This window comes from Phaenicophaeus curvirostris, chromosome 1 (genome assembly GCF_032191515.1).
Source record: "Phaenicophaeus curvirostris isolate KB17595 chromosome 1, BPBGC_Pcur_1.0, whole genome shotgun sequence".
NCBI classification, from domain to species: Eukaryota; Metazoa; Chordata; class Aves; order Cuculiformes; family Cuculidae; genus Phaenicophaeus; species Phaenicophaeus curvirostris.
The window spans coordinates 133,288,187-133,315,752 of NC_091392.1; the positions used below are offsets into that span (position 1 = coordinate 133,288,187).

General features: G+C 39.0%; 1 protein-coding gene across 4 annotated transcripts in view; it reads right to left on the reverse strand.

Annotated features, from left to right (window-relative positions):
• Positions 1-27,566, reverse strand: part of TBL1X (transducin beta like 1 X-linked) — a 199,612-nt gene that overhangs the window by 21,925 nt on the left and 150,121 nt on the right. For all 4 annotated transcript variants that reach the window (XM_069875262.1, XM_069875270.1, XM_069875278.1 and 1 more), the window contains 3 exons: positions 16,110-16,255; positions 12,669-12,918; positions 6,417-6,549 (listed from right to left, as the gene is read on the reverse strand). In XM_069875262.1, coding sequence (XP_069731363.1) covers positions 6,417-6,549; positions 12,669-12,918; positions 16,110-16,255 — 529 coding nt within the window. The remainder of the gene's footprint in view (positions 1-6,416; positions 6,550-12,668; positions 12,919-16,109; positions 16,256-27,566) is intronic.

A 27,566-nucleotide genomic window follows, 5' to 3' on the forward strand; every position in this document is an offset into this window, starting at 1 on the left:
AGTGACGGGAACGTAAGTCTTTCATATGCTTCGGTTATTGGTTAACATGCTAAGCAGGAATTCCTTGAGTGCTGGCTTCTTTGCTATATAGGACTCTGGGCCAGTCCCATCCTCATTGTAATAAACTAGTTTGTTATTGGACCCTGTGAATAAAGTACTTGGCCACTTGGCTATCAAACACAATATCCTGTTTGCTAGTTCTAAAAGGGTTAGGTTTTGTTTTTCAACAGTTTTATTTAGTCAGTTTTCTGGCAATGCTTGGGCAATCTTATTTTCCAGTATTTTAATTTTGTTTTTCCATTTTCTTCTTCCTAAGGCTACATAAGCTATTATGTGTCCCTGCAGAGAGGCTTTATAAACCTACCAGTGTGTGGCAGGGGTATTTGTGTGTCTTCCCTTTTGTTGCAGGCAAAAAAAAAGAGAAGAGTATTCTCTGCTCTGGAAAGTATTCTGATTTCTGTTGAATGATTCAGTGAACCCTGCCTTATTAGAGGACCATAGTCAAGCACAATTCAGAAAGATATTTAATCTCCTTAGCCCACAGAAGCTTTTATATCTGCATGATAAAGCAGCTCATTCCAACATGCAAGTCATGGACACTTGAGTAATAGGTATACTGTTCTGCACTAGGGTAGAGTACTGCCAAATTTTAGGAAGGCTAGTTCCAAAAGAATTTTATTTCATGCTCTCCAGTCCCAGTACAACCATGAATCAAGGTGGACAAATGTTTGCAGTATTTTACCTTTAACACATAAAATCCCCGTTCCATAACTGTCAGCAGAAAGCAGCTGCAGTTGGGTAAAGAAATTTGCAAGGTGATTGTTGAATCTTGGAATTTTTAATTTTCAGCCCTAAGTCCTATAATAGCGTCTATTTTGATATGCAATATTGCAATTGTGTACTTACAATAGCTCAAACAGGTTAAACTTCTTTTATTTTGTTTTGAAAGAGATTATTAAAAGCATAAAGGAAATGAAACTCTTCCTCATAATTTACACACCTAAATTTTCCTTAATAAAGCAGGTCTCTTTAAGTAAGTACTTAGCTTCCTAGGCAGTCAGTAGAGGAAACTGCTGCAGAGATATCCAGAGGGATTTTCCTGTCCCACTGATTCTACAACATTGTCACCTGCAACAGGCTATTCTAGCAGACCTCACCTAATAGCTGACAGCTTTGAATCAACAGATTTTATGCAATGAGAAAACTGGCCTGAAGAAATCCACCTGCTACTGAATAAGAAGTTACAGTTAACAGAATTAACACCTGGCCACTGACTAGGGGGTTGGTGTGTGAAATCAACTGTCTCAACCTGGTAATTTAAAGGATTGTTCAGAGAGGTAATTCACAATATATCCCAAACCACTGATATAAGGAATACAGTAACTCAAAGCATGATATAAAACCCAGAGACAATGACAAGAGATGGCCTAAAAACATCCTTTCTTGCTCCTGAGAGACACAGACATGGCTGAAAGATCCTGGACAACAGCTTTTATGGCTAATTGTTTTGCTGACTAGGGAGGGCGAAGGTGCAGAGAGCACTCTGCAAGAGACAAAGTTCACCTGTGTGAAAGAGTACGGTATAGATCAGCAAAGATAAGCAAAGAAATCTACTGTTGGGTTTTGGGAATGAGGCCAGGTCCCTCTGCTTCATAGCTATGAGAACTACTTGAAGGGCACGGCTGGATGCAACAAAACATTCTTGTTACACTCTTGAAAGCAGCAGCTGAATGTGCCAGCAGAGGATCCTAAATTCAATAAGCAAAGCTTTTGCAGTTCCAGACTTTGCCAACCTTGACATTCACATCCACTTTCATACTGGGAAATTCAAGCATGCTCAGGAACACTCTGGGTCACGATCACCTATGATAGCAAACTGATGGCTTATTCCCTACCCAGACTCTGGCCGGTTTAATTAGCACTCTTGCTTGAGGTTCTCTCTGAAAAACTCCTGGGCATGGCTTGGTGGTTACAACAGCCCAGGGACAATTCCCAGTGTGCAGTTTGTTTGGCAGCCAGGATAGTTTGCTAGCACAGACACAGACTGTTCTGTGCCAGTTGGCCTCAGTGCCTATTAATCTTCCCAGGCACGGTTAGTTTACTAATGTGGACTTAGCTGTAGTAGGCTTCTGCTCTACCCAGGGAACATAACCATCTGTAATAATTTACATGTGTCATAAAATGAAAATTTAGATATTGAAAGATAGCTCATTGAAGATCTTAGTCTTTTGAAGAACAGGACAACTGAATTTTAACAGCAAAAGTGGAATTATGGCTGGGGATTGCCGAATCGTCACATTTTGACAAGCACATACTACCTTTTTACCTGTCCAAAACAATATATGCAATTATTTGCTTTGAAATACCAATTTCCTTCATAAAGGGTAATTAATCTTCTTACATGTATGCTCTTTACTGTACTATTATAATGCTTCCATTCATAACACCTAGGCATTCTTCTTATAAGCATCAGGTGACAGTCATGCTTCTGATAGCCTTTACTGATATCTCTAGACTCCTGTGTCCTCCTCTATCCTAACTTATGGGTGTGGTAGAGGGGGAAGAGCAGCTGCAGAATGTATTTTTCTAGCTATTTGACCAGAGAAATTCCTGTCTCTGCTCCTTTTTTTTTTTTTTTTTTAATTTGCTAAATTCAGTAACTATATGTTCCTGTGCTAGTCTTCACATCCTAAAAAAGTCATAGCAATTGGGTAGACTGGACATCTAATATCAAAACTCTTTTCTACCAGTGGGATACTCACTTAATCTGGAAACCAATGCTCCAGTTAGGGGTAACAGATTCTACAAGTAAAGCCTCTTACACAGCCTGTTTCAGATTAGGTTGTGAACCTGCATTATTCCTTTGGTGCTTTGAAGATTACATCAGGTTGCTGTCTAAACTGTTGCTAATTATTAGAAAAAATGGTTGCTTGTATAACAAGGCTTGAAGAAAATACTTTGCCACAAACTGAGATTTGATTGTGCTAGGCACTTTATAAACAGAACAAATGTGTTATTTCCTTTATTTAATAGTTAGGGTTTTATATGTATTTTTTAAGATGACAACAGATGGGTACAATCAAGCAGATGGGAAAACAGAAGAAAACTATGGACTGGGCAGCACAATATGGCTATTATACAATCTAACAATTTGGTGTTCACGTATCAGACTAACTGCATTTTTCTTATTTGAAGCATTACATCGTGAAAGACAAAGAGAACTGCACTACACCGTAGTTCTTGGGGGAATTTCTGCTCCTCATTTAATTGGTGCCATAATACATAGTTTACCTGTAGATGATAGCTTGGACTATTATTATACCAGACATGTCAAATGCTTCTTTATGCAGTGGCACAAAGAATCATACACTTAGCTCTCTTCCTTTGGTTTCATTTTCTTCTGTGCATTCTATGTGACTTCAGCAATGTAAGCTTCATCAGGCACTCGCTGCTGTATTATGTGAAGGTTAACTGCATTGCATGCTTTGTTTTGCATGAGCAGGCACATGGTTCTAAATTATTTGCATTTTCATTGCATTGCCATTTGTCTGCATGAGACACAGCATCTGACTGTACTTTCTAACCATATATGCATTTATGTCCTTCCAAAACCAGCAGCAAAGCTTATTAAGGAAGACCCATTACAGTGAAAGGTAAAGCTTAACTGAAGGGATAGTGAGATGCTACTCCTCTATCTTGGACATCTGACTGATGGTTCTGAGTATCATTCGCTGGGTTTACCTGAAGCTGTGTAAGATATACCTGTCCCAGGGATCCATTTACCAGTGCTTAACACTCTCCAGACAAGTTATACACCCAGTGATTCCTTGGTCATTACAGCATATACTCTGGTTTATTAAACAGTCCACAATCTAAACTATGCACACGAAGACTGAACCACAGATCCTAGGGAGGCAGTACACGGCAAGCACTGCCAAAGAGGTGAGTCAGACACCAGGAAATAGTTACCAACACTGAAGCCAACAGATGAAGTCTGAGCACCTATACTTAGGAGTCTTAACTCCCTATGTTATGATTGAGAGATGTAGGTACCTGCAGAGGGACAGAGTACTGGAGTAGATGCCTAATTTCAGCTGTGCAGATATTCTCCAGCATCTTCACTTCATCTCAGGCGCCACCAGGTGTCCCTAAAGAATAATTCTGTATGGTATCCTTTCTCCCGACCAATTTTCCTTTAGATCAAGTGGGTGTGATATCTGGTCACCTGACAACTGTCCTCCATAGAATTAAAATAAATACCACGACGGATAAGTTTACTGTTAAAATGTACATTGTCTAGGATGACAGGGCTAAAGGAGATGTATTGTATCTGTCCCTTCATTTGAACAGTCTGAAATAAAGTACTTGTGAGCTGTTGATCTCAAGACAGTCCGTGAAATTCTATTTGTTTGCCCCCACTACAGGGAAGCTCTTCCAAATTACATGGAACCTTCTCTAGAGTTTCCTTTTTAGCCAGAAACAACCATGAAAACAATTTAATGAGGTTAACTAAATTCTTCTAGATTTTGAGGTTTTCTTCACTATTGGGTCATGATTTAATGTTATCGATAGATAGTCAAAGCATTTAAGCGTATATTGAAGAATCAGAAAAGTATAGAAGAATGTTAGTTTGGGACCAATTGATGTTGATTTACAAATCATTATGTAAGCAGCAACATTTCATGAACTTCATAGATCCTTTGCCTTCTCTTGACTCATCTTATTTTCCTTGAAAACATCTTCTCAGATTTGGGCCAGGATGATTAAGGAATGTCATATGCTACAGGCCTTCTACATTTCTCAATGCTAATATTTATTTATTTACACATGAAATAAACCTCACTCAGCTGCATGCTGAAAATTGGAAAACATCCATAAAGTAACTGTTTCATGCTTGCCTGTTTTAATTGGAGGCTGATCTTAATGATCAGGACTTCCCTTCTAAATAATAATCATTTGGGTTGGAGCTTTGCTAGGGACAATTAATACTGCCAAGGAAAATTGCCAGAGATACTAGAAAACTGAGTAGGTAGAGGAATATGGTTAGCAGAAAATACAGCAAATGCATGGGTAGGAATGTGGCTGCTATTACGGCTGTTGTCTGTATCATGGTGTCACCCAGGGATCCTATCACAAACCAGGAGACTCATTGAGCCTATGGAAAAAAAGAGCTGAAAAATGAAGTTTTTAATCCAAAAAGCCTACATACAGTTTTCGCGAATTCTACTGCTACATCCATTTAAAATTAATAAACAAAGATACTTAGCGCTAGAGATACTAAAAGTACTATCAGACCTGGACATTCCAGGGAAAAAAAACATATTCAGAAGGAATAGGTTCTCTAAAAATCAAGTTTGTTGTTCGAAATAATCCTTTGGAAACTGCTTTCTTCACTTCCTTAGAGATCTTGTGCTGTTTATCCAATCTGGTATTTATTTTTCCTATTTATTCTTTCCCATTTGCACTCTAATTCCTTGCTTTCATGTATTTAGTCAACAAATATAAGACCATGCAAAAAGTTGGATGTAAAATAAGAGCTCTCCTCTTCCTTGAAAAAAATGTGGTCTGTCATGGCTATGCAACTTTAAGTGATGAAGACCCACTTCTCTCCTTTAACTGGTATCAGCTTTTCCCCACGTTCCCGGCTAGACTTCTTAAATTTAGTCTTCTTTTCAAGGTTTAACTTTAGGCATGAACAAACAGAGATATCAACATTGTTTGTATATAGCTCTTGGGGTATGTTTACACTATCATTTTTGTTTGGATCAAAAGTGCTTTTTGTAAGTCAGTTCCTTGATTTCATTTACCATGATTGTCATTGCTAGGCAGTCCTACAAAACACAATCTAGACACCTTTCCATGGACAACAAACCAACCCATGACCTCAAACCACTCAAACTCACTGGACAAAACTAGGTCCCACCTGAAGGTACCCTGTCCCATGCAAACAGTGGTGACATAAGGTCACACAGTTGTTTTTGCTCTAGTGCACCACGCTAATGCAGCAGATACAGTGTAAGAGATCTTTGGTTCACAGTATCAACACTTTAAAAAAGAAAACTTGGATGCCAAAGACTTTCTCAGACCCCAACATGAACCATTAACTCAGAGGAGTAGGAGTAGATTACATGTACTTGGAACATTCTGAGAGCTATCTACAGTTATTTTAAAAAACTTTCAAAAAATTACATGTATTCAGGGCCATAGAGTGTACATCTTAAATGTGGAAATTCTTCATATTATATGTCACCTTATAATTACTTAACTCCTACATAGGTACAGTACTGCTGAAGAAAACAGTTGCAGGCTGAAAAAACAGTCAAGAGAATAATCACTCATCTCTAGTACATACTCTCAAGTTCTTGCATCTCTAAATACACTCTAATTGCAGCAGCTGGTTTCAGTCATGGTCTTACCCAGATGCTAGCAGGTCACTGACAGGGTTCCAGGCACAGATGAACACCTCTGATTCATGGCCCCGAAGGACTGTTGCTTTGTTAGGAGGAATTTCAACATCCCCATCAATTTCCATTGGCTTTGAATGATTATCTGTAAGGAGATATATCGGAATAAGTAGTATGCAAGATGCTGCTAGCTCTGCCTTAAAAACAGGTGGCTATTCATGGCCTAAAACTTACAGCAATGTATACACTGTAAATAATACTCTGTGTTGTGTCACCGACCATATTACTCTGTTTTCTTCCCTATAGGATTCAAATTTGTGGTATTTCTCTAAAATGTAGAGCTTTCTAAAATATTTTGTATAAATGCATGTACCTTTTCTTCAAAAAATAGTTAGTACTTATTTCAGTATAGTTTTTTCTGAAGCTGGTTTCATTGACAATGACTTACAGATTTATTAAAATAGCAGATTGCCACATTTTAGAAGAGCTTTATGTAACTTAAATTTTCTTACATAGTGTTCTGTAATCAATATGCGTTCTACTCACAGATGAAGAATATACTGAGTAAGAGTCTCATTCCCTGAGCATGGCAGTGAAATAGTGAGTGACCACCTTCTCAATGGTATCATAACACATGCAAAGGTACCGAGTGAGGCACAGGTACACTTAACCTACATGCTGTAACTCTGGGGTTCTTCAAACTGCAGCCTAAATAGCTTTGTTTTTATAAAGCTTTTTATTTCCTTAAGGAATAAAAATGAATTTTCAATGATTAATTTCCCTTAATGGCTGCAATTCATTTCAATTTGCATCATGAACTACATTTTCACTCCAGATTTTCACTGCTTCAATATAAATCTTACTCATTCAGCTACACTTCCTGGCAACAACACAAGATTATCTTCTGCAAACAAGACACCAATCAAGCACAGGTAACACACTGAAAACGCAGAGAGCAGATGTTACACACAGAAGTGTGGCCTATTTCACAGAAAGCCCATCCAAGAACAGATAGCTGGCAGGCTGGGAAAAAGGCAGCCTCATGTTATCTAATCAATGCCTTGGCCAGCTGATCCACTCTGATTGATCAAAATCCATTCATTCTGGGTTAAGTCTCTTAGTTAGTCATTCTTTAATCACATATGGAGATCCATAGGTTCACAAGTAGAATAATTATGCTCCTTTATTGCCACATGTTTATGGCATTTAAAATCAGCCATCTGTCCCCACACTCAAGCTCTGCTGAGCTATTGCCCATTGACTGGCAAAAAAGACTATGAAGTTACACAACTGTCATCGAAAGGGAGATCTCTAGATTTTTACGCTTAACTGGGCCTTTGAATACCCTCTTTTGCTCTGCCTAATTTATGCTGAGTCACAAAAGTAACACTTCTCATTGCATATTTGGTGTGGTTCCCTATTAACACTGTCTGTGCCATATCTACACCATAGATGGAATGGAATTCACATGTAATTCAACGAGTTGCACAGCAGTGGGAATCAGAATTAGAATAAGACTGATAGTAGTTTTACAGCTCAAATTTCTAATTAAAAATATCTATATTTTTAACTACATATATTACCTATGGACTTGTTGCATAAAACTAAACCTGTTAAAAATGTCTATTTGTAAATCCTACATTTATGCTGAGTCCCTTTGTTGAGCATTTTCCTTGATAATTTCCTACATGTATAACTACTCAAATTAATACTGTCAAGATATACCAGTTCTCGAGATGTAGCCTGACACTAGCAGCTAGAAACTTTGATTTGATATTCTGATCAATCATGGCAACAAAGAGTAAAGCACTATTAAAACCCACCAGAAGATAAAAGTCTAAACTCACAGTCCTCTATTTCTCAGCACAGCACAGAATCACCAGGTTTAAAGCATATTTTCATGAGAAAAAACAGCAGCATGCTAATGCCTATGCATTCATCCCTATGCATTCATCTGTGCCCTGTTTAAAGTGTGAGTTAGAAGCTGGGGATAAATCAAGAAGTAAGATCTTTCAAGTGCTTAAATTTGAAAAATTTAAATGAGATGCTGCTCTGACCACATATGATCCTACTGTTTGTTACCTGCCTGGCTCTGAAGGCAGAACTGCTTTTCACTCTTGAATAAAATCAAATGACAGCTTGGAAGCAGCATTATTCCAAGGTCCCAGAGTCATGAGGTGCTATCAGAGCAAGGCCATCTAATACTCTAGAATTTTTTTTTGTTTGTACATGGCCAGATGAAGGAACCTAGATACACACTTCAAGTGGTATTAACAACTCTGAAAAAAATCCACTAGTAGTCATGCTGTGAAAAAAAATCCCTTGTCTGGCTTACATCTGTGTTAGCATGGGCAAGACTGACTGGTCTCTGAGTACAATGGAATACCTGCAGGATTATCTTCTATTGTCTTCCAGTAATGACTTTGACACTATAGTTTTGATGGTTCAGGAGAAAAGAGGGGGAAAGATAAAGAATCTTTCAGAAATTGTTCGCAAATGTTCATATTTTACGTGTTTTCTTCTTGTTTTCATTAGTATTCATTCATTAGTATGATTCACCACATAGTGGAGGACTCTACGCAAGTGCTAACACAAACTGCTTTCTAAAGGCCAGAGGATGTTTGGCAAAGTCTATGCTTTATTCTTCTAATTTCCTTCCTCAAACATGTTAAAAATCCTCAAATAATTGGAAATTAGAAGTCTCTAAGAGAGACAGAAGTCATATTCCCCGAACTATTATGATTAATTTTTTTTTAAAAAAAATGTAATTGCAACATACCAGTAAATAATTTTCCTCCAAATTAAAAAAGATGTATTTTTAAGATCTTACCAGTGCTAACCCTGTCTGTTCTCAGGAACCACGTTTTTTCAATGAAATCTTTCACAGGCCTTTCACTGAAGTTGTTCTTTAAAGCTGCAGTTATAATAAAGGGACTGGGCTCAGCCGTTTTCCCAGAGCTTTATTTTTCTTAAACCCAAGACAATCCTTGTGAATATAATGAAACAAATGACACTAAAAATATTGGAGTTGGAAAACAATCCAAAGTTTGGCTCCATTTCAACAAGTGAGTTTTTATTTTTCTTACTAATTTTTCAAGTGACTCCAAGCTGAAAACATTATCCAGGAAGCAGCAATAGAAGGCAGTAATTTAATTTATATAGTATCTAAATCTGCCCTCAAATTGTTCCTATTGTTAAGATTTTTTTTTCTGTCTCTCCTTTTCCTAAACTAAATCATCCTATCATATTATATTAAGTATAACTCATACAAAAATATATTGTATTATATCAAATACATTAACACATTTTTGGAAGACTTATAGTGTTGTGGAGAACTCCATGTCAGAATAAATGCAAACTTGATCAAAGACACCTCTTTTACCCATGCCTCCCATCCTGCCTTTTTCTGACCAGCTGATATATGGGCAACTTCCAGGTTATGAGTAAGGACTAGCACACTAATCAAATCCATTCATATTTCTGTCAGTTCTGTGGAATCCAACAACAGAGAAAAAAGTCTGGAAAGTTTTTCATACCATTCATACCAGCAGTCTTCTCTACCCAGAAGGTCTCCAGCTTTCACCTTACCCATCCTATGTCCTACCCTAAACTTTCATCCCATCCATCCTAAACCTTTTGTTCTTATCTAAGCTCTTGCTGGATCTTTTGTCTTAATCTATCCTAGACTAAGCACACTCTCCGAACACAGTGATAAAGGAAAAGGTTAAGGATGGGTATACAGTTTGCCCTGCATAAGCAATGAAAGGAAAAGGTATGACCCTTCTGTTCTCTCATTAACTGAACTATGTTTTTCTAACTTTACCACAAGATAGGGAAATGTAATTCTAAGAGTGTTAATCAGACTGATGCAGTAAATTGGCAGCTAGATCTGTTAGTCCTTATTTCTAGTGGTTTCCAATAATTACTGAGGCAGATCTCTTGGAGCTTATTTAAGCAGATTCTGTTCAAGGGTGAGAATGTCAGATTTGCAGTTCTATGTGCATCGCCCATGCATAATCCTCATCTACAGCTGTGCTACATCACCTTGCTGATATCCTCTGAATGCCTCAGCCAGAACAGTTATAGTCCTCTCAAAGTGAGGGAGTCACATAGATCAGAGAGTTGGCTGTCTCTGGATTTCTCGGCAGCTTCTCTCCAAAGCCTCTTTCTTAAATTGCAGACCTCCCCTCTTCACCCAGGATGACCAACTGGCACAACAGCAGCTGCTAACAACACATGCCAGCTGGCCAGCCACTCCTCAAGGACCTTCTGTTTTTCCACTGCCACTGTTCAGTTAACTTGTCTGTTAACTTGGTCGACTGCTTAGCCACAGTAACGCTTTGAAATTTGCTGTCTGGTAGAGTTATCTTGTTGGTTAACCCGTATCCTACCACTATGAAATTCTACCAGACAACACAGCGCCATGTTCTTGCATCCTGCTCCAGACAGAACTATTGGATGATATTAAGTCATACAGGACTTTCCCTCCTCAGCCCTCCAAGAAAGGTTTGCGACTCTTTGTGAAAATCCTTCTATTAAAAACCACCATAAGAATTATTATTTTTAATTAAAAAATGGCAGATCTGAGAAATCAAGGCATAGAGTATGACCATACATCTGAACTGATCTGTAAGGTTTCCTTTTATTAATACAATAGCATGCGTGTTTCTTTGGATCAGAAGGAAGTAAGTCTCAGCAGTTCTGTATCAGTGATGAACCAACAATTACTTTTCTATCTTAAGAATTTGTGATTTTGGTCCTGGGACAGGAAGACATTCCCCTAAAATTTTCATAAATCAGCTGAAGTAAAGTGTCAACTAACAAAATGTCAATGTTTGCTACATTTGAAAGTGCTTTGATTTCTGTTTGCACCCCCTCACACATGAAATCAATTCAATTTCAAAGCAAGGGGTCAATTGGAATTAAAACATAAGCAATCTATAGTCTAAAACCAGATTAATATTTTTGATTTTTTCAGAACTTATTTACAATTGCTTTCTCAAATGAAAAATGTAATTTAACTTATTGCAGTTTTATCGGGGGAAACTATCCTGTTGAACTAGAATTCTCTGAAGAAAAACCTAGTTGAAAAGCATTTTTCTCACTGACCCACAGAGGAACCTATTGAGATCAAAGAGAAGATGGAGACTGATAAGGTATCTGCACTGCAGAACAAATAAAATCTGTTACACAACTACAATCCTAACCTGTTACTTGTCTAAGCCAAAGAGCTGCAGGGGCTTCCTACAAAACCTGCCATGCACATTCTTCTAGCATTTCCTCAGAAGGTAATCAGACATTAAGGTCTTGTTTCAGAAATTAGCCAGTGCCCTAATATGGCTTGCACACCGAAACCAGAGTCATTAATCATATTTACTCCACGGTGTTAGCCCAGTCGCCAAGATCTAATTACACAAGCAGGTATGTCCGCTCCTTGTTTTGTATGTCTGACTTTAGGTATCTAAAATACAAGCACAGTTTCTTGCCATCACCAATAAACAAAGGTGAATTCAGAGCTCTTGAGAACTGACTGTTCCCACAGACTTAGGAAGTCTTGGGAAGGTTGGACTTTCACTTAATACAGCTGCAGTGGACTATACGATAAAACATATGCTACTAAATAAAAGAATGAGGAATTCTTTCCTCTGTGCCTTCAAGACAGACTGTCTGCATCCAAGCTGTCTGCTGGGAATGGTCCTTGGCACACGTGACACTCTATCCTGTGCTTTGTCATGCTGAACGAGAATGGATAGCTGGTATAGGCCAAACTGTGACAAGGGCCACGCCAAGGCTACGGATATTCATAGTTGGTACTCAAGGCTATGCTCTGGCAATGCTTCATTTACACAAACACAGATTCTAGGTCCCAGCCTCTCAACCTATATCCCTCGCAGTCAGGCCAAAATGACCAACTGTGGCTAAAACTTGTCCCAACTTTTATAGAATCCAAAAGTACCTATAAAGCTGTTAATATGAGTGAAATCTGGGTAGCCTGCTCCAAGAAGAGAGCATACAGCTCAACTTCTTGATACTGTCTTCAACTTGCAATTCTGAAGATACCTAAAGTTTATGGATTCTGACACCAGTAAAACACGGCACTGTGATGTGAAATGTGATTTTCACTCAGTAGCCTTTCTAGAAATACCTCACCCCCCAGAATGATTTCCCTGAGTTCTACAATCTCGCCAACACCAACCAAGTACAGGAATATTATTGAAACTCAAATTGCCCGGTAGTGCCAAGCAGCTGCAAGGGTTGGCTTACTTATTGCATGTGCCCCATTCTCCTCTCCATTCACAGTGGCTTCTCCGTTCTTTGGTGTGTTCTGCTGGGAAACAGCAGTCGTCGTTGCTCCCGCTGTTGCTGCCGTTGCTGCTGCTGCTGCTGCTGCACTGGCTTGTTGCTGAGCTAGTTTCTCTCTGAATGCTTGCTGCCGGGTCTGTACAACATCAGGCATGACTGCGTCTATCAGGGACAGTGATTCTATTGGCCTGCCGTCAAATACTGTACCATCCTGTAGGAAAAATGAGCAGAAGTGAAACTGCAAGTTTAGGATCGTCACCATTGAGATTGGTAAAGAGGTAACGATATAAAGAAACAAAATTAGGTTGTGTGAAGATATTGCATTTTGACTTAACCAACAGTGCCATATTACTATAGACCATCCCTCTCTCAGATCCATGATAGTAGCACTCATGTTCCACTTAGAAATCTGTTTGGCAAGTCATTTATTGATATTTTACAGAAAACCTTCACAGACTCAAAAAAAAAATTATGCTGTGGGAAAAAATCCATCTGATTGATTGACAGCACGCTTGTCTTCATTTTATATTGGAAAAAAGAGAGTCATGGTTGAAGCTGTGACAAAGGCAAACAGTCTTTGGTTGAACTGTTTGTCTTCCTGCACTTGTAGGGGTATAGGAATGGAAGCAGATGATGAATAATGAATCTCAATCAAAACAAAATGCATGTACAAATTCAGTGGTTTCTTACACGGCGTTCATCAGCCCAGCACCATCAGCTGTAGCCAGTTGTACACGACTGCTTTACCACTATTTATCCTTTATTCCATTAGTTTTATTCATAATAGTTATGGTTTTCATATTCTGTAAATTAGGCTTCAGATTTAAGAAACAACTGAGTTAACCTTTAAGGGCTGTTTTTTGAGACTTAGTATCAGGACAACAACTGCTACATCTAATCAGCTTTCCTTCACTTTCCTATTACCTTAAATAGAAGAAAAAGGTTTTAGCAGCCTCTGTAAAGTTCCATTTTACTGATCTTCTGCATAGTCCCTTTAATTCTTTGAAATAAACAAGATCCAACAAGGAAACATTTGTGTTTGAGGAATAACAGATAAGATTAGAATATGGATAGATGAAGTAGCTGGGAAACAATCTAATTCGCAATAAATAACAATAAATAAAAAAGACAAACAGCCGACTAGTATGTTCCTGTTGGACTATTCATCAAATTACTCCTTACAATTACAACATTAAGATAATACATATTTGTTTCCTCGTGGGGAAGAAAAAGCAGGAAAGAGTCATTAAAGAAAAATATAAGCTCTGTTTCTCCTCAACATTTTTTATGTAAATGTCTCTACTGACATTTATTTGAATCCTGGCTCAAGTCCTTGCTACACAATGAAAAAAATGCTTGCCAATGGATTTTGGCATCTTCTATTTTTAACTTTAAAACTGCTTCCTGGACTACTTCCATGATCACTCTTTCACAGATCAAAAACAATACTTTAATTTTATACACATTAGTTGATAGGCTCACTGATTACTTGCTGCTCTTAAGTAATATGGACACATAGAGAGACATATACATAGCCATTATTGGAGTACAGATGTTGGAAAGAACAGACTTTGCTCTACGTATTTGAAAAGAATCAAAACCCACTGAGAGCAACACAAATCTTAATGGTGACAACATGCATATTTTTTAATTATTCTCTCAACTGAGGCCAACTCTGAAGCTAGATGCAAAGGAGCAGACCCCTACGGCTGCCATAAAACCTGATTCAATAGGTGCTGTTCATGCCTGAAAGTTTCTAACTGTGTAGATCCAATTTCAGGCACGGGGCAAAATGTTAAGTAGCAGCAAATTGGGACAGATTTCTAACACTGGTTTGTTATTACAACTACATAAAAGTGCAGGTTGGCATGAATGTCAAATGTCATTGCTCCAATTAAAAAATAACACATAATACAACTCCTAAACACGGTATGGAGTCATAAAATGAAAACCACACAAAATGTTAGTGCTAAAAACAAATGAGTTTCCAAACTACACACTGCAAACAACGCAACCTTTTCTCTGTTTGCTATTCCTTTGTTCTCACTCATGCTGTTCACATGTTATACTCAGCTACACAGGAAAAAGCAATAGCTTTTTAAGTATTAATATTTCTTACAAACCTCTGTCAATTACAAATATCTATGGTAAATATTTTGTAACGGAGTACTTGCTTATCTGTCATGCTTCACTCCCCCTCGAAGCATCATGCCTTTAAGGCTGGCAGGGTAAAAATGCCGGGTTTTCCCACATCCCTTCTTTGTTTTCTCTGGCAGTTCAAGGAGAACAGAGACACTTTTGTGGCTGTTCATACAATCCCCACAGACAACCAGTGCCGCAGACAGGGTCGGAATTTACACTCAACCGTTCTGCCATGTACATGAGAGAACAATACCTGGTCTTACATGATCTGAGACAGAGTCACTGAAAAGAGAGACAATCTCTCCAGTGACCTCCATGGATTTTTGATCAGGCTTCTCATGGCTTGCAAGCAGTACTGCCTGCTAGCAGGTGTCAGGGAATGAAGTTTTAACCTACGCTGCAGGCTTTTCCGGCCAAATTCTGCTGTGACCTTGAAAATGCAAGAAAAACTTTCAAACACAGATAGATTTTGTGCACCTCAGGTTTGATGACTGAGGTAGTGGAAACACCATAAAATCCTTTTAAGCAGCGCAAAGAAGACTTCAATGCCATAGCTAAAAATTGAAACACATTTCTACCTCAGAGCTTTTCAACTTTGTCCTGGTTTTGGCTGGATAGAGTTAATTTTCTTCCCAGTAGCTGCTATGTTTTAGAGTTAGTATGAGAAGAATGTTGATAATACACTGATGTTTTTAGTTGTTGCTAAGAAATTGAAGACTTTTTCAGCCTTTTTCAGACTTCTTCATGCTCTGCTAGTGAGCAGGCAAAAAAAAAGCTGGGAGGGAGCATAGCCAGGCAGCTGACCCAAGCTGGCCAAAGAGATATTCCACACAATACAGCGCCATGCTCTGTATATAAACGGGAAGTCAACTGGGGGCCAGGGTTCTGTGTCTGGGGACTGTTGCTTAGGGATGAACTGGGCATCGGTCACTGGGTGGTAAGCAATTGTACTTCATCATCATCATTATTTTCCCCCCTCCCTTTTGCTGTCGTATTAAGCTGCTTTTATCTTGACCCAGGAGTTTTACTTTTTTCCATTCTCCACCCCATTCTCTTGGAAGGGCAAGTCGGGAGGTGAGCAAGCAGCTGCGTGGTGTTTAACTGCTGGCTGGGGTTAATCCACAACAAGCTCTCTGCTGTTAGGAGAGGCAAAGTGAAACCAGAACAAAAGAAATGTGATGGTTTTCATCTCTGGGCTGTTTGAACTCATCACTTCACGGGTGCGGTGTGAGCGGTGCTGGTGGTGGCAGGGGTACTTACTTCGTTGATGCTGATCTCGGCCTCCACATACTGGAGCCCCTTCTGGAGGATGGAGATGAGCGCGGCAGGTGGCACTAGTGTTCCGTTGATGTTGGACTGGCTGATGTGGCTCTCGATACCGAAGGTGAAGGCCGAGTGGGAGAAACCTGAGAGCAAGAAAAGGAAGCCATGACATGAAATCTAAATGCACCAGCCAGATACACCTTCATGGTCTAAAAACAATTCTGTTCCAAGATCTGAGAGATGCTGTCACATAAGCAGAAGGACATGGGCTGGCTGCATGGAGCCAGGGAGGTCAAACAGAGCCATCCTGACTACCCTGCAACGCTGCTGCCCATCCCCCTGTCCCCCTGCACGTATAGGGGAGTCTGTACAGAAATGGAAATGCACACAGAAAAAAAAACCCTAGAAAAATGCAATAACTGAAAACAAATCCAAACACATAATAAAAAAATAGGAATTGCCACCAAGGGCAACACCAGCAAAAAAAAAAAAAAAAAAGTGCCTGAAATCTCCATTTTCCCTTGCTGCATTTCAGAACTGGTGTTTGCTGAAGCTAAGTATTTAAACCCCTATCAGCACACAAGTTGTATAAAATCAAGGAATAGATGCAGCTGACACAGGGGAGCCATTCACTTCTACCAGGGAAGAGATTTCAAATCCTCTGCTCATTTATTGGTGAGCACAATATGATGTGCAGAGCACTGCCATTAAAATGTGAAACAACAGAAAGGCTGCTCCTGTAAACCTATCTGTTGAAAGTGAGCAGTAATAAGAAAAGTAATTAATTGGGATCTGACAAACAGCAGACAACAAGGCATACAGCAGCCTGTCCTTTAACATGAAATCCTTCTCTTCCTTGTTTCATTTTTGTTACTGTCCTAGATACAAGGGGTAACGAAGGTGATGGCTCTGAAAATTAAAGAATTTTACTAGACACATTTTAAAGAAAGAGCTGTGCCTTAAACGCTGGGTGAAGCTGCTGAAAACTGTTGCTGGGTATGAAGACGAGTGCTGCAGAGCGACTGTACGTAGGGCCACATGCGGGAGGGGGGATGGGGGAACAGGATGTAGATATAACTGTAGGAACCCATTTATCACCACACTGTCTCCAGAGCATTAATCTAACATTAAAAGCCTTGGGGAAACCACCCATGCACTGTCTCAAACAGGAAGAGCCCTCGCAGTCTCCACCGACTAGGCAAGCAATTAGAAAAAAAAAAAAAAGAAGAAGAAAAAGAAAGCAGCTCTCAAATGAAAATACTTCCGTTAAATATAGCTGTGCCTCTTCCCCTTGTCAACAGTAGTTTCATTTATAGTTTTGTCCGTTAAGGGATTTCCCCTATATCACTGTAATGTCCAATTGTGTGTGGGCTGGAGGACAGGATTTTGGGCTCGCTCCACAGTAAAGCTTTCTCTCTCCCACTCAAATTGTTTTCAAGATCCTTTTTGCAGCTAGCTCAATTATGATTGTAGATAGATAGCAAAAACAAGCAGAGAAACAGAATGCCTCCCACATTTGTAACCGAGGTACGTATTTCTCTGTGATTCTCTCCCCCCCCCCCACTTTATTTTGCTACTGTTTGTCTCCTCCTGGTAACAGCCTCTGCCCTCTCCTTTCACAACCCTAGCTTCCCTTCATGGCACTGCCCCAGTTTTGAGGAATGCTTGAGATGCTTTGGATACTTTTTAGGAAGTGGAAGGTCCACTTATGAGCTGAATTACATATGATTACAAGGCATGAAAATAATGCACAGGAAAAAACACCTGAAAAACTACACTATCATTTATTTAATCACTGATTCAATTCTTATCCTGTATTGCCTTTTATGTCCTGGTCTAGTTTACGAGCTGCTGGACCTCCTGGTGCATCCAAAACAGCCTGTAAAATTTGCAGAGCAGTGTTTTCCCCTTGTTATTAGTTTTTCCCCATGCTACTGGGCACCACAATGAGAAAGGAGTCAAGCACTAAGCATACACAGCCTGCATCACAGAGAAATAGGGCTTAATCACTGAACACTGAAATCTTGATGTATATATAAATATATATTTACATATTTACATTAGAAAATCAGATCCCACTTAATTTATATTTATGTGTATTTAAATCAATCAACAACAATAACAATACCTTCTTTAAGAAGAATGGACTTTTAAATGCATGTTAGATAAACAAGCAAATGTACCTAAGAATGGGCAAGGATGAGATAATTAAGCTGTTGTCCAAAAGCAGTGTGGTTGACTGCTAAAAAAGCCAGCAGCTAGTTTGTGAGTCAACATCTCAAGAAATTGTAACATGGTCTCTGATTCAATCAGAAAGTGGATTGCATAAAAATAGCAACCAACAAAACATCAATAGAAAATGTAAAAAAAAAAAAAGGCAGAAAATCATTACTGCGGATCTACAGAAGACTTAATTTTAACTGTGACTTTGTACCTGTTACTATTGCATTTGGTATCTTTGAGACTTTTTAGTTGGCGGCTGGCGTATTTCAAGCTCCATCTTTGCCAGCAGACAGATGACTCTGGCATGCAGCTAACCAAGCTCTTCACCCCGTACTGAGTCGCCACAGAGCGACTTTGCCAAAGAGCAAAACATCTCGCCTGTCTGCAGGTGAGAGAAGCAACTTCTCAGCACAAAACCTCAGTCATGTTACTGTTATTTTACTGTTTCTCTCAATGCTAAGGAACTATTACCAAAGCACCAGTTAGATAAGTAAACACAAAACTTGTGTCTACGCTGTCACTGAAGAGCAATCTCCCTCGCATGTCTCCAGCAGCTGTAACAATCTTTCCTAAAAACTTACCCAATAAATTCCAAATACTGAAAATCAATGGAGAAAAACTGCTTTAGTGGGTGCTGCTGGACTCTGTTCTTAACTTCTCTTGGAAAAATCCTCCCATACAACTGTACTTAAAACAAAAACAGACACAACAGAAGCAACTCAACCTGCCCACCAACCGACAGCTAATTACCTCCCGACTTCTGGTACTATCATAGCATTTTTATAAGGCTCATATGAAAGCAGACTGGTTTTAAAAGTAACATACACAGTTACTAAAATCCTGAATGAAGCCGCACCCCTGTCAGGTTTCTGATAAGGCTGAAGAATCACTTGAGCTTTACTTTTATAGTTACCAGATGTCATCAGTTCTCTTTGGGACTCTGCGTGCGAGTATACTGACTTATATAGCAATGTTGCAGCTCCACAGTTCAGTCTTACAGAAAGGTTATTTATATTAAACAAAAGCAATATTAGTTTGTGTTACAAGTGTTAATTTGGCCCTACATCTAAGTTCATGACACCACACTGGAGAATGTAAAGCCAAGACACAAGCACCCTCCTCTTCCTCCAGTGTCTCTGTGCAGGCTGTCAAGGCAGCTGGGGAGTGACAGCAAAGCCCAGAAGGTGCTTTGCAAGTGAGGATCTGAAGAAAGGATGTAGTAGGGATGACATGACATTACAAAAGGTCCAAAATCAAAATGCTGTAGTAGCAGAGAAATGAAAGAGAAAGTTGCAAATTTGCGTCCATATGCATTATTTCTCATAAATTCTGTCATTTCGGTGACTTAAACAATAAGTTATATTCAAATAGCACTAACAAATGAAATCTTAAAGCAGTAATTTCTTTGAGGGTCTCATGCGATGAGACTATGAGCTTTTAAGTTTAAAGACACAAACACAAAAGGGCTGGAGGGAAGAGAGCATGGCTACGCACTGAACCAGTGTTGTGTAACTGAACCCAACAGTCATGTGTGCTGTGACATGATCAGTGCCCTAAATGGTATCTTTCAGCAGACTTGAGAGAATGGTTTCCAGTTTTTTTTCTACCACAAAAAGACGGGAAAACACAAACTATCAAACCATGCGCAATCTGTAAGTACATTACCATTCATGAAAAAAATACCCAAATGAACAGTGTCGAACTTGGTATGATCATATTAAGGGGAGGTGGCCTATCAATTGTGGTATAGCTGGTCTTGAAAGATTTTACAGAAGTATAAAAGCAAAGAGGAAATAATGAATGCGGAAAAAATTACTTAAACGACACCCTTCCAAACCAAAAACCTGTTACGCAAGTGTCTTTGACTCGAAAACTGAGTGAAATTCCTCATTGAGAGATTCCTTCACTTTTTTGTACTAACAGTGGTAACAGGTCCTGGTTCTGTGCCGTATCTTTTCCCACACCAAGGTGTCTGTATATATTCTCAGTGGTACATACACAGCCATTTGGGAATTCTTGCCCTAGGCAGTGCCAAAAAATGCATATGTAGGGCTGTGTTTTGCAAAACTTCACTGATAGGTTTTGCTGTAACTGCAAAAATGGAGATGATGGAGATTTTTTCCCTTGGCTGCTCCTTTTTCATTTACAAACAGCTTCCCCTTAAAACAAGATACGTCATCCATCATAAAATGACTAGGTTTTATTTAGTGGACATAATGCTGTTCTTTGTGTGCTTCTTTGATCAGCTACGGCAGAAATGCCTGTCAAACACAGGTGAAGGAAAGGGCACTGGGCAGCCACGCAGTCAGGGGAATGCCTTATCTTCTCCAGAGATCTGTCTCACCTGAAAAGCCTGAAAGACTCTTCCTTTTAGACACCCAACTGGGGTGCTGCCGAGTATTCCCTGTGCTAGCTCATCTGGCAATCACAGATCCAGCTAACTGACATTCACTAAGTGTTCCTTTCATTTTCCGATCCCTTTAGCACTATAAAAAGCCGTCATGTTTAAATTGCAATCTCAAATGGTAACAGCTACAGCACCTACTGCTGTGTTGGTACAGGTGAACAGAATGACAAAGAGGGTCTGTGGAAGCAACGACTTTTGTAGTGTTTCGGTCTTTGCTGGTTACTCAAGAGTTGCCTCAGAGATGCCCTGATTAGCAATAGTTAAGCGATCTATTAAGCAGTGCACAAGTTTTCTGTTTGGGAACTAATTGGAGCTAGTTTTCTCCAGTAAATGTAACCAGTACACTGTTCAAATAATTTTTCATAAAACAGATGTCTCTCAGTTATTTGCAAATTATTCAGTTTAATTATTCATACTATGTGATTCTTCACTGAATCATTTGTTACTGTAGAATGAAATAGAGAATAAGGGATTAGGAACACCAAACTGCTGCTCACACACATCTCCTGCATCTGTATGATGAACAGCCTCCATCCCAACACTGAATACAAGTAATAAGCCATTTCCACAAATCTTCATGTAACTAATGCCCAGTGTGGCCCTCTGCCGTGGAAAACAGTGAGATTTCATATTTTTCCTATTTCTTTAACTCAAGTAGTCCAATTCAAGTTTTCAATCCAAGGATCTTAGGTTTAATTCCTGGAAATCACTGAAATAGCGATGTTATTATCTCAACAGAAAGAGAGAGGAAAAGAAGAATGAGGAGGCATAAGCTGTCTAACAATCCCTTCTTCTTCTGTAACAATTTATCCATCTCCAAGTGGAAATAAATAACATTTCTTATTTTGTTGATTACTGTGACATTGTGTTGTCCTCCTTTCTGGAAATTCCCAATCCTATCTCTTCCAATCCTATCTCTTCCAATCCTCATCTCTGAGGTAATGTGCTCTTCTCTTTGAAAGTGTTTGGCAAGTAGAGGATACAGAAATGAGCAAGGTTGTATGAATGATTAAAACTTCTGGCTTGGTAGAGTCAGTCTGCAATTGCTATAATTAGATCCACTGGCAATCACGAGTTTTCTGCCTGTTTGAGTGCCTGTTTTCTTAAGGTAGTATTGTACCTGGCATTACAGCTGAGACTTTGACCACTGTAAAATTCATGCAAGGATGGAAGGCATGTAAGAGCTGACTACAGGTGTCTCAGCTGCAAGGGGGGAAAGATGGTTGCAACAAGGTGAAGGAAAGTCATCTTTATGACCATAAATAGCTATATGGGCAAAAATCCCTGGAAATTTAGATATTTCAAGGAGAAACATTCCACAGCCTAATGAGTCAAAAGAAAATCACATGCAGGAGGAAAAGATGTCCCTGCACTATCTCATTGGCCACTTTGCGATGTTACCAAACTCAAGTAACTCCACAACTGCACACACAGCTGCTTGCCAAAGAAACCAGACGCAAACAGTGCAAAAACATCTTCCCAAGTGTGACTTTTGGGCCTTGGGAGTGCCATCTCACCAGGAAGGTTAGAAGGGAAAAGTGATGCAATGTAGAGATCTGAAATAAATTAGAGCCCCACCACTACAGTTTAAAGGAATTCCACTAACAGAAAAGCAAAACAAGGCCATTAAAATAATTTCCTCCAAATACTAATGATGTACAAAGAGCACAGTTAACACTCGGTTAAGACTTCTGTAGATCTAGATTTGCCACTGTAGAGAAGCAAGGGACACGTATGACTGAGGGAATATTTGAATGCAAGTTTTGGCTGCAAAAACAGAAGCAAACAGTTTAACTTAGAGCAATTGTATTTTGTTAAAGCTGGGCCTAACACATGCTAATATAGATTCCTGAGGTAAATGATACAATTTCTTGCCCACTGCTCAAGAGAATACAACAATGTTCTTCACTGTACTTGATTGCACCTGCCATTTTACAGTCTAGTATCTCCCCTTGTATATGATCCACTGAGGGAAAACTGAGACTGTAACATGGATCTCTATCCTTGCTCCTCCTTACATTTCTGTCTAAATGCAATTATGTTTCCATAAAAGTATGGTCATAAAACCCTAGTGTGCAGATGCAGAGGTTTCACAAAAAGGACACTTGTTTCTTCAAAATATGTTTGGTTGCAGTTAATAAAAGCCTGGTGCCTCAAGCCACTGATAAGATTCTACAAACAGTTAAAAAAATAGGTGGGCAAAAATCCTACACTGCATCTTGTTTATTATTCACAGCAGACCGAGATTATTCTTCTCGCTGAGCTTTTTCTTTCCTGGTAATATATCCTAGAGTGCCTCTCTGGTTTTGGCAGTGTCTGCTTATTTTTGAAGACTTACCTTCGCAATTACATAAAGGGCTTAACAAGGACACACATTAGCAATTTAAAATAGAGAACTGCAGTTGAAATATATTTTTAGAAAAATCAGCTGAACAACAGGGCTTATACATTTGTTTCACGATCAGGATTGCTGAGCGATTAAAATTATTTCCAGAACCTTGGGAAATGCGTCCTGTATTACAAGCTCTTTCACAATCCCTGGGAAATACAAAGAAAGGATCCCTAGCTGTAGCCCGTGTCAGTTGCCAAAATTACAGTGTGCATGGTTACCCGAAGTTTTGTAGAAGTGATTATTCACTAATATTAAATGTTACACCCTTTTTTCTTGGATATCTGACCTGTTCACATTCTGCCAAGAATTCAGAGTAAATGTCTGCTACCCCAAATTATTTTATTATGTGCCAAAGAATTTTTTGGCAGTTTTTTTTTCTTTTTTTATGCAGGAAAATATGTTGGAAAATATTAATACAACTTGGAAATGATCTTTTGATGAGTAGTACTTGGCACTCACTGTTTAAGCCTTTCTGAGGGCTGCGAATTAACAAAAAGAGAAATACAATACAGACAGAAAACAGAATACGAGCAATCGAAAGAGGAACTTTAAAAAATCTTTTGAAAACAAGGTCTGAATTAATCCCCCTTTTCACTCACTGTGTGTAAATTAGACTGACAATTGCAAATAAATGTCAACACAGATCTAGCAATTTAATGCATCTTTGGGCAAGGTTGCAATAACTTACAAAGGCCATGACAAGAAAAAAATATATTTTCCTTCCTGTTATCTTTTAGCCCTGTCCATGGAAGCGAATATCCAAAGAGATGTGCAGTATTTTAAGGATCACATTATACAAGAGAATTTCACAGTCATATATACTTCATATTGTTTTTTCTATAAGCCACATTCTTCTATCAGTTCTAATATACACCTATTAGTAGTAGCAAATAGGACACCCCAGCTGACATACAGTGTGCATTCAGGAACTTCGGCACCAAGATGGTTTCTGCTGCTGGTTGAGTCGTGATACAGCTCTGCTGGTGTGAGGAGGGGTGATTTGTAACTGCCACAGCTGTGGAGGCACAAAGTCCCCAGTGTGCAGGCTATTAGCATAACCTGCAAAGCTGCAAGACAGCTTCTTTCTCCAGGCCTGGAGAACCATAAGGAAAAGCAGTAACTTGACAAATGTGCAGTGCTTTTACTAGCAAAGCCATCCCGACCTACAGATACCTGCCTTCCACCCAAAATCCTTCTTTCTTAATACACCTATTATACTGCAATATTTATACAAGCTTTAAAAAGTAGGACATGAAATTATCAGAACCAAAACCTGTGCTATGGAATAAATTTGCAAAAGTGTAATAGTTTATGTTTGTGTAGTTTTAAAATCACCATATTTGCGCTGCATTTGAGATGCAACACTGTACAGCAACTTTCAGGCTGAATAAAATTTAAAATAGCTGAGTTTGGAAAACTCTGAAGAGATCTAGAGGGAAATACCAAGTAAGCAGTGTTTTGCAAATGGCAAAAGAACAAGATACTCAGTGTATTTTTTTTCCTTCACAGGAACTTAGAAAATTCTGCACCAAGTATTGCTTTTCTTACACGGTATTTATATACTTCTTGTTATGCAACACAAGTAAAAGACACGGAGAAAGAAGTTTGCAAATGGACTTCTTGAACTTCACAGCAAAACACTTGAAACTATTGTTTATACATATGTATATGAAGTAGATATTTGGTCAGAAAACTCTAAGTCTCTGCATATAAACACACATAAAACCAGCCCACATATAGCTCATTACATTCTTTTGAAAATGTAACTACAGCAAAGTATGACAAAAAACCCACTGTTGTAGCTGGAAGAATTATTTTTCTCTCCACTGTACCATTTGGATTTTGGGAAGCTGACCATCAAATACTGCTAGTATGTATTCACTGCTCCATGATAGAAGTGCACAGTGTAGTTTTGATTCACAGTATTTCACATGATACAGAGGTGCCGTCAGCTTAGAAACTAATTTGCTTATCTTTAAAGGAAGCTGGGAAAAGTATTTACCTTTAACCTACCTTCTTCATCCTTCCCAAGATCTATAGCTTTGATAAGTTAAAAAAAGTGGGTTTGGAACTGCGGCCCAATAAATCTTCTTGCCTTCTAATGCTGACCTTGATTTTAAATGTACTTAGTATTTGCAAAGAGAATAAATAATTACTAGCAGAGAAAGAAACTGTGCATAATAATAGAGTTCCTATTTGAGAAATGGATTTATTTTTTTCAGGAGTCATCTACCCTCCAACTATGAAGTATAATTTCAAATTCAGAATCAGTCTCATGGTTTCTGGAATCATACAGTCACCGCCCCTCTAGTTTACAAGAAATGCAGAAAGTAGGGAAGAAAAAAAGCAGCAGTTTATTAACTCTTCTTATAAATCTTTTTGATAGTTCCCAGTATTTTAATATATACATCTTATGCTTGGAGGAGTTATAGCTATTATATTTCATTATATGCAGTATATATATAGTTACAAATGGTTTCTCATTAGATAGGAATGTTGGTTCACTCTTATCCAAGAATCACTATAACACATATTCTACTCCTAGAACAACACTGTGTCTTTTATTTATCTCAAATAATTCATGAATAGTCATAAATGTTGGCTCTATATCCGAATTCCAGTATATCAGAGATTTGCATCATCAGCTTGAGTAATTTTATTTTAATTGAGTAGACTGGTCCTTAAGAGGATAAGGTATCATATAAATAGGGCTGCATGCCCACAAATCAAATCTGTGCTGAACTGTGAGAATTAAGGATGCAGTTTATATTGCTCCAAAGTCTCTTCATTGTGCAGCTGAAAGAGTGAAAGAATGCTTGCCTTAAGCCTTAACACCAGTTCCTGAGTAACATAGTTAGCATCTCATTCATGCTGCCTTCATGCATACATATCCATCCACCAATTTATAAACAGTACTTTGAAATAATAGAAGAATGTTAAACATTGTCCCAGCATACCTGTAATAGTCTTTCCTCAGACTATTTTAGAATCATAGCCTTTCAACAGCTGCTATGATGTACTGTACACAGTATTCACTTTCAAACAGGAAAACTAAGGCACAAAAACTTTAAGGCTAGGTTTAAACACCCAGTTTTTCCACATTTCCTTTAAAAAATGTTGTTTTATTTACTCAGTAACACCTGTTCACCACTCAGTTACGCTAGCATAAAAGAACCTGTGCAAAGAGAAGCTAAGCAAATGCACATCAGCACAGTTGAGTTTGGTCCATGAGCCAAATTTACTCTCTACTGAGCCAGTGATAACACACATGTAGATACAAATAATGCAGCCATAGATTGTTACTGAAACAATATTAAAATGTGTGTTTTGTCTTTGGCTGGCAGGATGTCATTCCATGGATGTGTTTTTTCCCTCAGCAAACAAAAGGTCTCCATCCTTACTACTAGCATGGCATAGCATAGCAGCGTATGGAGGTTCAAGAGTATTCCAGTGACTATTGTTTTAACAGCACCTTCATATACATGAACTTTAAAGGATCTTTGAGGGTCCTCAGTGTTCATCAAGAGGCTGGACTAATCAAACGTAAGCCAGCAACGTGCCCTTGCAGCAAGGAATGCCAAAAGCAGCCTGAGTTGCGCTAGAAAAAGCGTTGCCAGCAGGTCAATGGAAGGGATCCTTGCCCTCTACTCAGCCCTGGTGAGGCACACCTGGACCACTATGTCTAGGTTTGGCCTCCTCAGTAGAAGAGAGGCAGGGAAATACTGGAGAGAGTCCAACGAAAACCACATGAAGGTGATCGACAAACCAGAGCATCTGGCTTACAGGGTGAGGCTAAGAGAGTTGAGACTGCTCAGCCTGGAGAAGAGAAGGCTCAAAGGGGATCTTATCTATATGCATAAATACCTCACGGGGGGGTGAAAGAAGAGGATGAAGCCTGCCTCTTCTCAGTGGTGCCCAGTGACAGGACAAAACGCAATGGGCACAAACTGAAACACACATGAAATGCCATTTAAACAAATAAAATGCTTTTTTACTGTGAGGGTGACCAAGCAATGGAACAGGCTGCCCAGGGGGGCTGTGGACTCCATCCTTGGGAGACGTTCAAAACCTGACTGAACACAGCCCTGAGCAACCTGCTGCAGCTGACCCTGCTGTGAGCAGGGGAGTTGGACTAGATCATCTCCAAGGGTTCCTCCAAACCTGAACTACTCTCTGATTCTGTCATCTTCTGACCTACCATCCAGCCTGAACTCTCCTATGATCCTAATGAGTCAAATTGGAAGAAAACATTAAAAAAGGCAAATGAAAAATCATTATCCATTGACTCTAGTAACACTATTGGTTTTACTGTCACAATGGACATATGCGTTTATTGACCAAGTGATTCACTCTTCTAATGAATTATTCTTCAAGGTGTAGATTTTAATAATTTAAGCAAAATCCATGCACTATACATTCCCCTTCCACCTAG